General features: G+C 25.8%; 1 protein-coding gene across 3 annotated transcripts; it reads left to right on the top strand.

Annotated features, from left to right (window-relative positions):
* Positions 1-1659: 1659 nt before the first annotated feature.
* LOC112687323 (EH domain-binding protein 1) lies at positions 1660-13131 on the top strand. 3 transcript variants are annotated; one of them, XM_025559962.1, is made up of 23 exons: positions 1660-2064; positions 5192-5334; positions 5727-5934; positions 6303-6484; positions 7140-7231; positions 7299-7406; positions 7494-7608; positions 8029-8098; positions 8257-8435; positions 8569-8744; positions 8805-8976; positions 9034-9184; positions 9263-9333; positions 9398-9458; positions 9518-9604; positions 9788-9901; positions 11210-11392; positions 11466-11573; positions 11639-11759; positions 11838-11937; positions 12246-12319; positions 12383-12497; positions 12955-13131. In XM_025559962.1, exons 2-23 carry the CDS (start codon positions 5231-5233, stop codon positions 13034-13036), a joined length of 2673 nt encoding a protein of 890 aa, XP_025415747.1. In that variant the 5' UTR covers positions 1660-2064; positions 5192-5230; the 3' UTR covers positions 13037-13131. The 3 variants fall into 3 exon arrangements, with proteins under 3 accessions (XP_025415747.1, XP_025415748.1, XP_025415746.1); XM_025559963.1 differs by lacking the exon at positions 9788-9901; XM_025559961.1 differs by lacking the exon at positions 1660-2064 and having other exon boundaries at positions 5183-5334; positions 9788-9895.
* The last annotated feature ends 3136 nt before the right edge of the window (positions 13132-16267 follow it).

Below are 16267 nucleotides of genomic sequence, written 5' to 3'. Positions count from 1 at the left end.
CACCGGTCGTTGAAAAAACCGAGGGCGATGCGGTTAGGTTTGAAGGAAAGGGGTTGGAGTTCATATGAAATGATTTCATCGCGTTCTGATATAACGATCAATAAAGTTCAGGAGGACTTGGGTTTGAACGCACCTGCCCGTTAGAGGTGCTCGAGAGCACAGGTGTTTATTATCACCAGAATAGGCGTACAAGTATTTCAAATGTTAAATTAATATATAATTATAATAAAAATAGTAACACGATATCAGTGTTGAGTCTTCATCTCTCGAATCGTTCTACCGACAAACAATAATCGAACGCCGTATGAGTACTTCTATCACCGATGTTCGGCAACCACCCCCAGGACGTCTGTTCATAATTCATTATTACAATATATTCATACGCGTGCGCAGACCTGTATTTTAAGAGGTGCCTGCAATACATTGGGCCCTGTTTTAACAAAACGTGTAGGTGTATTTAATAAATTATAATATATAAATAAATAAATAAACAGAACTTTATGCTTAATATTGTGGTATATTAGTCCCAATTAATATCTTGAATCTCGTATATTTTCTCACAGCTTCAATTATAATTATGCTTTGAACTTTATGGTCAATTGTAGCTGTTGTAATATCATAATAAGTTTTTGCATGAAAATTTAGAAAATTTAGTCTTACTTTTCCTATTACGAAACATGATTTATTGTTTACCAAATATTTTAGAATAAATTACATTTAATTTGAGCAAAATTAGTAAGAATACGGGCCCCTTAGTCTTGGACTTAAATTGTAGGGCCCCATTTACAAAATGTCGAGGGTGCCCGGGCGCACCTGACACTCCTCGTTTGCACGCTTATGAATACATTAGGCTGTACTGTCACCAAGGCTGTATTTAAGATTATGTTGCCCAGGGGCAACAACATTGCAGTTCCTCTTCTCTAAAGTACAAATCTGAAAACAAGTGTCTTCAAACCACTCGATACTATTGCAATTAATTTACTCCATTTCAGTACACTGTTACACGATATTTGTAACTAACAAAAAAAACCAAAATAATAGCTGAGTTTTAATTAAACAAAATTATAAAAATTTGTCGTTTATAAGACTGTTCGGTGGTAGATGCCCTTCGGTATGAATTTCCTATCCCCATACAAATCGAGATCAAGCCACTCAACACATATATCTCAATAAAATGCCATGTAAAATAAAATATTCATAAATAGGTGAGGTTGGATATAAATTGTATTTACTATTGTATGTAGTATACGCTACTTACTAAATGGCTTAAATGGTTTTACGATATTACATTTATTTTTCGTTTACTTAATCTTAATTATTTATCATTCGTAAATAATTTTCCGCCAAGAGCGCCAAAAAATCGATTCGTTTTCATTTGGAATCGTCGTAAAAATTTTGCCGCTCACTTGAATATTTCAGGGGAGTGGAGGGGGGGCTATTGTTTTCTCGAACGAGCCCTTGAATACGGCCCTGACCGTTACACGGTGACCGCCGTCAGTCCGAACGTCGTCGACACACGTATAATCGTGTTATTGTTAAGCGTCCGTCTACCGTTCGGGGGCGCACAACCCTTCGGCAACCGCACACCCCCATTGTTAGGACTGGCTATTCCCCCCCACCAAAAAAAAAACGGGTCGGAGGGAGCAGTTCTACCGTGTCAGTGGCGGCAACGGTCGCCGCGAGAATACGTTGGACGCCGCCGAACCGAGCACTCGTACCGTACACACGCGCGCGCATCGCGGCAGTATCAATGTCGTAGCGGTCGGTTGGTGTCTAATCTCAAATCCGTGAGCTCCCGTCTCCCTATCGCTCCGCCGCCGCTGGTGTTGTCACCAATCAATTCCGTCTGTTATCAGCGCGTGTCGAGCCAGCGGATTTTTCCTTCCTTCCTTCCTTCCGACCGAGCGCAACGGTGATATCGTGTTATTCCGCAGTGACAGACCCTACCGGAAGCTTACCCCGACCCGTCTGCCATGATGGGTGAGCGCCACCAAACCCGTGACGTTCGCCGCTGAGTCCGCCCTCGTCCGGCTCCGGAATTGCCTCCGACGCAGTCGCCACCGGGTAAGTGCCGCGCTCTTTGATTTTCTCGCCACTGTCAGTTGGCGCGTGGGCGAAAAATGATTCGTTTACACCTACGAGGTCCGTCGTGTTCTCTGTTCACCATTGTACCTTTCCGATACGCATGTATCGACATGACGCTTTACGTCATCCAAACCTCTTGCAATGTACGTCTATCAGTACGGACCGATAGCATCCCGTACTGTTGCTTCTTTTCTCTGCCGAACGTTACCTAATGGAGTAACGTTCAATCCCGTTCTTTATCGTTGTACAACGCACCACTTTGTTCACTTTATTTGTACCACTTGCTTAATGGCATTTCTAATGATATTCAGATAGAATTATGCCTGATAAAAATATTACCAACTTTTATGCAGTACACCTATTGTTAGTAAAAATATTTCATGAACCAGGGAATCCTAAAAGAACTTTTTCGTCCGTCAGTTATTAGGTATTCTTGCTTTTTGTTATAATTAGTTAAATTTTTAAATAAAGTCTTATAGTGAATATTTATATTGCTAATATGTATTTAGCATAGCAAATATCAGTAGGTGTTTTTATTGATTGAACATTGCAGCAATTTTGTTTATTTTGTATTTAAATTGAAAATATTAATTAGACAAAGGATTTGATTAAAAACTATAATATAATAAAAATGTATCTTGAAATTGGTATTAAATTATCTAAGTAGATATATTTTTGTTTAAACTTTAAGCTAAATGAAATTAATAATGAAGTTAATAATCAAAAAAGTATTTAACAAAAATTTGTCATATTTCAATGTAAAACTTTCAAAACTCCATTATATAATCTATAAAAATAAAAGTATTTAGATTTCCTATTGTTCTTTTGTAACAAGCATATTATATATATATATGCAATTTATTAAATTAAATAAAAGAATTGATTGAGATTACTTATTGAAATTATTAAATATTAAGTCTTATTAATTACTTATATGAATTTCTGAGTATACCAACTGATATATTTTGATATTTATTAATTAATGATTTATATCTTTGAAATGTTAATACGCATCCAGAATAGCTATTTATAAATAAGGTTGTCTAGTTATTGCCAAATTATTATTGTTTTTTAGTTCACATGTATGTGTATTTTATTTATGTTTATTACATTGGTAGATTGCCAAATGTTAGTATATATTGTTATATTCTAATACTCAGAATTTTATTTCAATAATATCTTCAAAATAAAATTTTTATATTTTACTTTTAAATTACCTTTTTAATGAGTTTCTTGTGATGTTTTCGATATAAAATAATTATACAAATGTAAGTTTATTGTGATTAAACTATGGGTTATAATCACAATTAAATTAAAAAATACTCATAAATTTAGGTAGATAATGTTTATTGCTGTAACTAATTAAAAAAAGGGTTATAATATTTTAAAGTTACGCTTTAATGGATACAATACTACATGCTTCATTTTAATAATTAAATACTAAGTTGTATGTAGCTGAGGGATCTATTTTATATGTATATTATATATGCCTATGTTAAACAATTTTAATATGAATTGTGTTGAATCTAATCCAAAATGTATTTATTTATTTATTTATCAATCATACCTTATTAGTAGTACTCTGATGTTTATGAAATTGTATTTTTTTTAATTAATCCAATTTAATGTTAACTTAGGTACCAATTTGATTCGTGTTCTACTGAATCAAATAATACCATTTTGGGATTTTAAGATTGTAAATATATATTTCAATACAATTTTTTAACTTTTTAAGAACAATTAAAACTAACAAAATATTTAAAGGAACTATGCTTATACAATTAATTTCACTATGTTTATCTTGCATTTTTCAAGTATGCTCTAATAATATCTATAGCTAGATGTAGAAAGAATTTTTTTACACTACAAAAATTTACTTTAAGATCACAGGTGCAGCTACAAGTTTGATAACATTTAAAAATACCATTATGCCATAGACTAACATTTTATCTTCCTTATTGTTTTCTAAATAAATAAATTGTATATTTTTATTTAAAAATTAAATTAAGTAGATACTATATATACATACATTTTAAATTATTGATACTCTAAGGCAAAATACATTTTTCTGTGCTTATTTTGGTAAAATATTTTAGTTAAAAATGCATATTCTATCATTTTTAGTGCATATTCGTAAACGCATACATTTTATAGTAATTTTAAGTGCATAAGCATTCGAGCCCTACTTATTACCAACAGGTATATTTGAATTTTTATGAATATTTAAAATTAATTAACCTTTTAAATTATGTATTGACCAATTTTAATTAAATACTGTTTGAATATTAATTTGTAGTACCTACTTACATGTTTTAATGAATATTTATTGGATCTAACCGAATACTATTGACAGTGTATTTTTGATTTGTGTATAAGTTATTTCAATAATGATCTAGTTATATAATAGAAGTAGTTGATATTTACCATTTAGAACCAAAATATTACTATTAACTATTAAATTATTATATAATATATAATAATTTATATATATAGTTACATATTATGTAACTTAAGGATCAATTTAATATTATAGTTTCATTAATTTAACAAATAAATGTCTTTTTCACTAAATTAAATTTAACTTAATTATTTACTAAAATAATTTATAAATCAGAGTAAAGATTAAATTCTTATTATATCTTACCTTAGTATATATTAATTTTTGTATTTATTCATTAAATAAACTATTTTATTTAGTTTAGGATAAACTTTAGGATAACTTGTGAAAATTAAATTAAACTGAATATTTAAAGAATATTTTAACATATGTGTGTAGTATGTAGTTTTAAATATAAACTGAACAAATAATTCTGGGTAAATGTTAATCTATTATATGAGAAAAAAGAAATGTTGATAAAGCAAATTTAATTTATTGGTGGTTAAAGGTCATGAAAGATAGTATTAGTTTGGTTTATAATTATATTTATATTATTAAATAGATAATTTATTATACATTTTTAGTATTGATACTTAATTCATGTCACTAACACCTAGGCAACAGAACAGCTCACTTATCAAATTAGATTTTAAATAACTTGACTTTTACAATATTATATTTGGAAATTAATTGATATACAATTTTTTTTGTTAATTTACAATGATGAAGTTCAAATTAAAAAAAAAGATAACTAATGCGTCAGTAAATATGGCTTCAGTGTGGAAACGGCTTCAAAGAGTAAATAAAAGAGCCACAAAATTTCAATTTACCATATCATATCATCAAATTATTTGTGAAACTACATCTAAATGGTAAGTTTAAATTTTTATTTAATTATTATATCTATTATTTTTATTATTATTTTAATGTTATGTTAAAATTACATTTATTTGAGTTTTATATTTAATGAATACAATACTAACCTTAACTCAAAAACATTTATATTTTATAATTTAATTATTTTTTAAATAAAAAATTTAATTAAATTTTTTTTTATAATTTTAAGTTAATAATTTGCCTTGAATAATTGTATTGCTGTAAGCATTTCATGTGTTAAAATATAAATTGGTTCCAATTTAATTAAAATCATTGTATGCATGTTGTATGTTATTTTGTAATTTATTATTTCTTATTATGTATTATAATCATTTTTTGTGTTTTATATCAATAGGATTTATTTAAAAAATTGTTATTACTGTTTTAGGACTCCAAACAAATTGGTTGTAGTGTTGAGTCGTAGAAGCCGCCGTTTTGTTAGTGAAGCATTACCGTGGGAACCTACAATGAGAGATCCACTAAGAGGAATAGTAATTTGGCCTGTACCAGAAAATAAACAACTTTCTATAACATTGTTTAAAGACCCTCGAAGTAATGAGCATGAAGATAAAGAATGGACTTTTGCCATCGAAGATGTAAGTCTATTATTATTTCATAAAATTTTATTACATACATATTTAAATTTATATTATTATTTTTTAAAAACATAAAATTTAATTTTTATACACAATGTATAAACAAATGGAAGTATTTTTTTTTATCAATATTTACAAAAAAATGTATTGTTAAAAAATAAATATTACTATCCATTCCTAAATTTAATGAAAAAAAAAATAAATTAAAAATAATCTAGTATGATTCACTAAGATTTTTCTTTAGTATAATTTAATAGCACTAGACTAAATAAATATACATTTTTATTACCAAGATTTAAATGAATCAAATACATCTCAATATTTATTTTATTTTATTAACATTTTTATAATTTAATAATTTTATATAGGTAAGTAATTTGGGAAAACATCGGCAAATAGCAGTTGCAATGTTAAATATGAAAAAATATGCTAGTGTAGATTCTACTCAAAGTCAAATAACATTGGTGTTTAAACCTACTTCAAAAAAGATAACCTCTGCAACACTTGAAATGACTTTAACTAGTGTATTTTTGAGGGAAGGAAAAGCTACGTAAGTTAAATATATTATTAGTATTAAATTACTTTTAAAGCTTTTAAGTAAATAATTAAAAATAAATATATTGATATTAATAGTGTAGCCATTAATTAAATAAAAGTATAACTAATGGTTTTATAATTACATTTTATTTTATAATCAAATTTAACAGTCGTAACTATAATTTAATTCTTGCTGAAATTTGATTCATATTCTTGGAATTTCAATTTTTCATTATATCACATGAGTAAAGAGATTTTAAATGAACTTAATTAATATTCAAGGACTTATTCAATTTGATATATATTATATATATTTTTTAAAAGCATCATAAAAAAACTTGTAAATAAATGTTCATTATAAGTTAAAATTTAATTTTTTTATACAATAAATTAAGTTACATTAAAAAATAAATAATATTTGTCTTTTCAGGAAGTTAAAATTAAATAATTTTTTTTTTAAATATGACTAAAAATAAAATTTAACATTTATTTTCTAAATTTATGGTTAAAAGTATATATTGTATATATAAGTATATATATGTTTGCATACTTATCAATATTTCTTTCACAAATAATTATATTTAAATCTCTTTTATGTAATTAAATAAGTGTAAAAAAAACTACTTATCACATTCAATCTTTTAACTTTTTTTCTTATTACTTTTAAGAGATGAAGATATGATGAGTATGGCTAGTCTCCTTAGTACAAATAATAGTGATATTGCTCCACTTGATGATTTTGATGAAGAAGAAGTTGAAGGTAATTATATTTTTGTTGAGTTATTGTCACAGAGATAGTTTATTATTAAAAAAAAAAATTTCTTTAGATTCTCTGTTGAAACAAGACTTGACCAATGTATCTTTTATGACCAACAAAATTGAACTTTTAACAAATAGTTTAAGTGATCCCGATTTTATCGGTACATCTATTAATGGTAAGTTAGTGGTCCATATTTGTTATTTCTATATAATTGTTATCTATTTAATTTCTGTTATTTATGTTTTTTTGTTTTACTTCTTAGAAACTGATTCTTCTCAACAAGAAAACTTATTAGAGGATGATGAAAATTTGAATTTATCAATCAATGCTAATTCTAGCATTGAAAATGGTTCAACAAATAATAATCATTGTAATATGTAAGATTTTTTTTTTTTTATAATAATAGGGTCAATTTCATAGAAAATCAATTTATTAATAAAAATTAGTTGTGTTGGTAAACAAATAGAGCTTCCTATTTCATGTCTATATGTTTTCACATATTTATGTAAAATTAACATTCGATAATATATAAACGTTTACTTGTAGACTCCATGTACATGAGTAATTATTCACATAATTAGTGTTTTATATTTTCTTTAATTTCAATATTCTAAATTACATGAATAGGTATATTAAATTCACGTGCATTAAGTATACATGTATATAAATTTTTATTCATGTACTCCGTGTTTCCATACGTATTAATTTACATTTTTAATTGAGACCTCTAGTTACAAATCATAGTCTTAACTGTTAATATATATATGTATATATATATGTGTGTTTTTTTTATATAGAAATAAAAATGGTTCTGGAGAAAGCCTAAAAAACACTCGAGCATTATTAAAACCATTAAATTTGAAAGATGTAAGTAAAATAAAATATTTTAAAATTATTCATATCTAACCATCATATTGAATAACTTTAAATTAATTAAACTATATAGTTAATGTAAATTTTATTTTATCTATTTTTAATGATAATTTATAAATTACCATTTTTATTTTTAATATTATATTTTTCAGATTAGTTCTGAAAGTTCTTCTAAAGGTACTGAAACTACTACCCCTGGTCAAGACTTGCTTGAATGGTGTAAAGATATAACTAAAGGATATCCTGGTGTTAAAGTTACCAACCTCACAACTTCTTGGAGAAATGGCCTTGCTTTCTGTGCTATAATTCATTATTTCCGTCCTGACCTTCTGTAAGAAAATTATTTCTATACTAGTTTAAAAATATATATATATATATATTAATACTATTTATATATTTATAAATGGCACCAACCATGAAGAAAGCAAATGACACAAAGTAATAATTGTGTACTAATATTTCAGCGAATTTGATTCACTGAAGTCCCATGATATTCGAGGAAATTGTAAAACTGCATTTGATGCAGGAGAAGTTTTGGGCATATCCCGTGTTATCGAACCTTCTGATATGGGTGTTCTTACAGTTCCTGATAAATTAGCTGTTATGACATACTTATATCAATTAAGAGCTCATTTTACTGGTTTGTAATTAATTTTAAATATTCATATATTTATAGTTGATTATTTTAAATATATTTTAGGACATGAGTTGGAAGTACAACAAATTGGTAAGACAGCAGATGAATCATCATATATGATTGGTCGTTTTAATAATCCTGATAGAGATATATCATTTCAATTATTTGAAAAAGAAATTTTTAGAAATAGTGAACCAAATGATACATCTCAAAAACCATTTGGCACCATTATAAAGTAAGATATATTATTATTATGACATTTCTGACCAATATTAATTATAACAAAATTTAGTGAGAATGATAACAATATTGATGATCAGAATAATAAATATCCTTCAATACCATCTGTAAAAGACGGAATTACTGATAAAATTTTAAATGGTTCAAAAAGTATTTTTGACAAAGTATTATCTCCATCCAAGGAAAAGTTATCTTTTCCAAAGGTATTTATTTGAAAATAAAATAAATTTATTATTTAAATATTTTTACTATTCATAATTATCTAAAATTAATTTTACTAGATTAAATCGTCAAAATCATCACTGATAACAAAGAGGCAGCTAACCGATCCTTTAGTTTCTGATGATGAAAAGTATAATTGTATTTAATTTTTTAGATATATATATGAAATTAAATATTTTATCTTTTTATTTCAGTTCCTCTTATGTCTCTAGCGAAAGAAGTAAAAGGTTAACAAGATCTCTATCAACTAGTGAGGTATTTTATATTGTTTAAAGTATAATTATTTAACTTAATAAATTTTTTTGTATTTTTAGAGCCTTAAAAGTACAAGTTCTGGAGATAAAAATAGTGAACCAAAATCATTACAAGAAACCAATAAAAATCATGTTTCTTCTAAACAGGTATATTAATCTTAATTATAAAACGCACCTATTTAATATTTAATTATTTGATTGAAAACCTGATGTGTATACATTTATAATAAACTTAACATTTCTGTTTTGAGAACTGATTTTACCAAATAATAATTTATTATTGTTGTTATTAACATGATTAAGTGCATGCTTTTGATTTTATGAATATAGAAAATAACAACTAATCGTCACATTGAGCTCAGAGAAAGAGCTCGTCAACTAGTAGAACAAGCTCGCCGAGAAGCAGCTAGGCGTTCTTTACCTCAAACACCTAGTCAGGTTAGTGTGAGTAAATTTATTATATTTCAAACAAGTTGATATGGACATGCTTTAATTCCTATAGCAATAAATTATAATTTATTTAAAAATTAAAATATATTAATTTGAAATAAAATATTAAGGCTGAAGAATAATAAAAATATTTATTTGGATTAAAGTAACATATGATGTATGTTTGTATTTGCTACATTTATACAATATATGTTGGCTTTAATCTATTTATGAATTTAAGTTTTCTAAATATATTAATTATTTTTATTATGATCTATATGTACAATTGAAAGAGTACAAAAAAATTTCATAAACATAGTATTTATTATATAAATATTTTTCATTATGGAGACATATCAATATTTTAACTTTCAATTTTTTCAATTTTTCATAAAAATTACTTGTGTAGAAAAATGCATAACAATGTTCACTATTGAAATAATGTTACAAAATTATAAAATACTTCACTAGAAATATCAATAGAATACTAATTTCTTTATTTTTTTTTTTTTATTTTACTTATTATTTAATGATTTTTCATGATAAATTTGAACTTGATTAATTATATTATTCTACTATGTAAGATTAACCACTTAAAAATAAAATTATTGTGCAATCCACGAATCATTTATATTATTTTTTGCAGGTGAATAATAATTAATAATTGTATTCAAATATATATTTGGTTAATTATTAGATAAATTAATTAATAATGCCAAATTGATTTTTCTTGTTATTTTAATTGGTATAATAGTTGTAATTATATTTGGTACACATTATCACACTATTCCATGGTGTTTGCAGTTCTTTTAGTTGCACTGATTATAAATTATATCATTAAATATACTAATAGACTATTATTAACGGCTATAGAATCAACTGTCGGCAAATAATCTTTTATACATTTTTATCATTTCTATTAGTGTTCTCAATAAATTCTTTTTACAATTGCGATTGATGCTGCATATTTCTGTAGTAATATTTTTATCTATACATCTTGTCCATAATATTAATTTATATTTATTAGGTAATGTAGCTTTAAGTATCAATTTGATACGAATACCATGTAATTTTTGACATCGTTATAAGAATTATTTTTAACTTACAAAACACTAGATACCGGATATTTCACAGTAAATTAAGGTATTTTAGTATGAATTGAGTTTCTTACATGAATAGAACATCTAAAGTTGGTAAATATAATAATATCGTTTTTTGACTCATTTAAGTATATCATTAATTTTCTGTTTGAATACATTTTACATTTTATCTTAATTTTTTAGAACCATATATAAAATAATTTTTTAAATTTATTTTCTTTAGAATGAAGAAGAAAGACAACAGCAGTTGAGAGAGAGAGCTAAAAAATTAATAGCAGAAGCACGTAAAAATATTAATGTTTCTACTTCGTCTTCTACAGTTACAAGCTACAACAATGGGAGTGCTAGGAGTTCGGTATCTCCAGTTTCTGATAGATCTCAAACCAGTTTATTTCATCATGACAAGGTATAATAGATTTATTACTCAAAAAAATACTAAGTAACACAATTTTTTTTTTTTTTTTTTGTATGTTTTATAGTCATATGAGTCTAGTAAAAACAGTAGCGTTATAGCTTTAGATTCAAGTAGTCCTCAAAAGTTACAATCTTTCACTTCAATACTGGATGCAAGTTCTGTGACTAAAGATGTAAGATATTAAAAAAAATAAAATCAATGACAAATTATTTTTTAATGATAATTGTATGTTTATAGAATTTTAAGAATGAAATCAATTACATTCAAAATGAAATGGAGTCTTTAGAACGTGAACAGAAGCAAATTGACTGCCAAGCAGATGAACTGGAAGTAGAACTTAGAAAAGTTATGAACACAGGTAAATTAAATAAATATTATTTGAGCTATCGATCAAAATATATCAATTTTTGGTTTTAATTCATTTTACTTTGTATAGGAAATGATCGTGAACGGGAAGAATTTCTCATGACTGAATGGTTTACGTTGGTTAATAAAAAAAATGCTTTATTACGTCGCCAAATGCAGTTGAATATTTTGTGAGTATATTTATATATTTTTAATTTAAATTAAAAAAAGTATATGATTCATTATAGAAATTTAAATTATTCTATTATAAAATAAATTCAAATACATTAAATATTAATGATAATTTAATAATAAAATAATAATTCATAAATAATAAATAAAAATTTTTAAAGATATATAATATATAAATGAATTATTACATTATTTAATTATCATTAAAAAAATGCTAATTAAATAAAAATAAATTATTTAAAATATATTATTTACATTTTTTATTTATTACAGTCTAACCTAAAATAAAAAAATATTATTTTTATAGGGAAAAGGAAGATGATTTAGAGAGAAGGTATCAATTGCTTATAAGAGAACTTAGAAGTATAATTGCTATTGAAGGTATAATTTTTACTTCATAAAATAAATATGCTTTCTATTTATCATTGAACTTTTTTTTTATAGATTGGCAAAAAACAGAAGAACAAAAACGTCGTGAAAACTTATTGTTGTCAGAATTAGTAAACATTGTTAATAAGCGAGATGAATTAGTTCATCATTTAGATTCTCAAGAAAGAGCGTATGTATTAATTAATTTTATATTTTTTGTGATTTAAAAAATATTTAAATACCTAGTCTTCTCCTTCGCCTTTTCCCCATCTATTCGAGTAGGTTACCCTTATCCTAAACCTCCACTCGTCTTTATTTTCTATTTTTATATTTTTATAGTCTCATTGGAATTCTCTTATTGCATAAAATGCCCAACGCTTCTCTTCATTTCATAAAACCGCACTTAATTTTATGTTTTACATCCATGCCAAAACCTCCGTTTTTTTATACAATTGATCCTAAATATTTAATCATCTTGTTAGAAATAAAATTAATTTATGTAAAATTTTACCTGTACACTATTATTCTAATCTCACAGCTTAAAACTGTTGTGTGCTTTTTATAAATTTTTATTTTGTTTGAGGTGGTTTATTATAATTATAATAGAAATGTATAATTAATACATAAATATACTATCTTATTTTCAGAATTGAAGAGGATGATAAAATTGCAAGAGACCTCAATCGATCTGGTCTAATTCATCAAAATAAAAATTGCATTATTCAGTGATGTACATACGAGTAATTATTGTCTACATTTAACCAATGCCATCTTGTGATCTTTATACATATAGCTATATATACTTGTATTTATTTTTTTTTAATTCTTCAAAATCTATTATTTTATTTTGTTAAGTATTTATTGTTTTATTAGATTTAATTGTATATTGTTATAATAGAAGTAACTTCTAACATTTTTATTGTAAATTGATTTATTTTGATCTGCACTAATATGTTTTCGAATGTATTTTAAATTAGGTACTTATATGATATGAAATTTTTAGATTATTTTTTTAGCCATCATTTATTTTGGTATAATTTTATTCTAAAGCAAACCAATGTTTGTTACATATTCTTATAATACACAGTATACCAATATTTTCATACATATTTTAAATCTTAATGTTTAGTATGAATTATTACTACTTTCAACAAATCATGATATGTTATTATTAATGTTTGATATTGTTTTTAATTTAACCTAAGTTTATTATTACCATCTAGTCAATAGTATCTATTGAATTGAATTTAAATTCTAGCCATTTTATGTAATTTAGATTATAAATATCAGTTATACATTTTTTTTTTCAGTCCAAAAGATGAATGAGGTTTGCTCAATTAATTTTTGTTTTATACTTAATAACTAACAATTAATAATTCTATAATAAAATTTTTGTTTTTTTGAGTACTTTAGTTTTTTATAATATTTTTGTGTTTTATAATTTATTTTATTATGTTTTCTTTAGACCAATAGACAGTGTAATTGTATTTATTAGTATAGGAAACATCTCTTTTATGTTGATAATATGTTAATGATTTTAAATTAAAAAAATAAGTTATTATTTACCATCACCAAGGTCTAAATTAATTAATAAAGGTGGTTTTCAAATGTTCACCAAAAGAAAAAAGAAAACAATTTAGTTGAATCATTGATTATAGAATTGGGGTTCGGTTATCTATTCTATAATCAATGGTTGAATAAAAACTTTTTCCAAATATTTGAATTTACATGACATATTAAAATGTATTTAGATTTTTTAATTTTTTACTTTCAGGAATCAACATTTGTTTTTCCAATAAATTTAATATTACATTATTGTTCGTTAGAATGTTACAATTTTTAAAAATTCATTAAAAAAAATTATTATTATTTACAAAATTTTATTCATTATTCACTAAATGAAAATCATAATTTTTTTTAGTTGCTATAATAGTGTATGTAGATAAAATATTTTGGTAAACAGCATAATGATTTAACCAGCAACGTACTTATTACAGTTGAGTTTACAGTATTCTGTAATCTATGGTCATATAGATGTTTTAATATTTAATTAATGGTTATAGTGAAAGTAGTTTTAGTTTGATATTAATTTTATAATTATTATCATTTATGAACACAGCTGTAATACATACTAATAATTCATTGATGTAATAAATCTTTACCGAAGACGTCTACATTATTATGATCAATAAAAATCAACAGGCATAGGAGAAACTTTCAATTGGTAAATTGGGTTATGTAGATAAAGTACTGTATTCAAATGTTACACTAATTTGTTTTAAATTCAATTAATATAATGCATATGCAATTCATTAAAATGAGTTACATAAAAAGCATCGCATCCTCGGTAATATTTGTAACTTATACAAGTTGTTTAGTTAAATCTTTATGATAAGATAACAAAATGATAATGTACTTGCACTCAAAAAACTAACAACTTTTCTTATTGTTTGGTTCAGAGGAATTATAAACAGTCTCGGCGCGATGTGATGAACAATTCGTTTGGTTATGTTTATTCAAATGCGTCTAAAGCCAGTCCCACACGACTCGTGTACTTTGCGAGCGTACATTCGGCGAGTGTACTTACCAAGTTTGTACGATGTACGATGTTTGTAATTATGTTACTCCTACACAACTCGTGTGCTCGCCGATTATTCGTCAATAATCACTCCTTTTCAAACAACAACAACAATTCCAATATGTTTTCATTGGAGCACTCGATTTCGATGACATTTTAGTAATACATTTTATAAGTTACATAGATACCTATGTAAATTTAAATAGTTAAAAAAATTTTTTTAAAAAAATTAAATAATAATAATTAATTATTGACGCCGATTGCCAAGGTGCAGATTCGTGAATGAGTGACGTGCGACTACTAGTATACTGCTGTTAAAATAATGATATTTTCAATAATTAATAGTCTCTTTTGGGGGAAAATCCAAGATTAAATTTCGTATCAGTACGAGCATTGATTATAAATACTACTATTATTTATAAGCAATGGTACGAGTCACTCGTGTTGTATCCGACACCGACGGGAAACCACGAGTGACTCGGCGAGTAAAAATAATCGTCGTGCTTTATGATTAGATACCTCATACACGACTCGCATAGTAGTACGATTGACGAATATTCGCCGATGTCTCGAGTCGAGTGGGACCGGCTTAAGGGTTGTGTGAACATTTTGATGAATTTTGGACAATGATAGTGGTATACCGGGAATATAATTTTAACCAAAGTTCAACAAGGTGCTTAGCAGTATGCCAAAGACTAAGGTCGAATCTATGCGCCAGGAACATCTCCAAATCTGGTGGGCGATCAGGTGAAAACGTGTAGTGTTTAATACTACCGCGAATGTTTACAAATAAAACATGTTTACGAGCCTTGGGCGCACGCACGCACGCAATAACAACCGTTGCGGTGAACCGTAGTGCGCGCGCATGATCTACAGATCATAACACACAAGATCTATGAACGTTGTAGGATGCGTACGATAAGACCTTATCGTAATTATTACTAGTGATGGACATGATTAGTAATCGAGACATTTTCATAATCGAGAGAATCTCTCTAAAAATCACTCGAAATTAAAATCGTTTTTTCGTATGATAACAAGATTCTCGTATCTCAATTATTAATATTTCGAATGATTATTTCGAAACATCTCTCGATTATAAAAATGTCTCGATTACTAATATTATCATTGATAAGAATAATCAACTAATATTACTTATGTTGACAATGCATTTTAAGTTTCTAATAAAATTTATTAAATATCCTCTAAATTAATAATAATAATAGTAAACTAATAAAATAACTTTAAAACAGCTCGTAATAATAAATACATAAATAATTAATATTTTATAAACAAAACTAGATAAAATGTAAAAATGAACAAAAAAATTTAAAACAAATTTAAATTACTATTTAAAATTATAATTAAATCTAAATTTTTTG

This window comes from Sipha flava, unplaced genomic scaffold, assembly GCF_003268045.1.
Source record: "Sipha flava isolate LNK unplaced genomic scaffold, YSA_version1 340_pilon_pilon, whole genome shotgun sequence".
NCBI lineage: Eukaryota > Metazoa > Arthropoda > Insecta > Hemiptera > Aphididae > Sipha > Sipha flava.
Note: the sequence above shows the minus strand (reverse complement) of the source record. Positions and strands in the feature narration are given on the sequence as shown.

Coding starts and splice junctions, on each gene's coding strand:
- LOC112687323 (XM_025559961.1), top strand. CDS start 5,183: ATGATGAAGTTCAAATTAAAAAAAAAGATAACTAATGCGTCAGTAAAT. Junction 5,335..5,726: donor TGTGAAACTACATCTAAATG/GTAAGTTTAAAT, acceptor TTACTGTTTTAG/GACTCCAAACAAATTGGTTG. Junction 12,498..12,954: donor TTAGATTCTCAAGAAAGAGC/GTATGTATTAAT, acceptor TCTTATTTTCAG/AATTGAAGAGGATGATAAAA.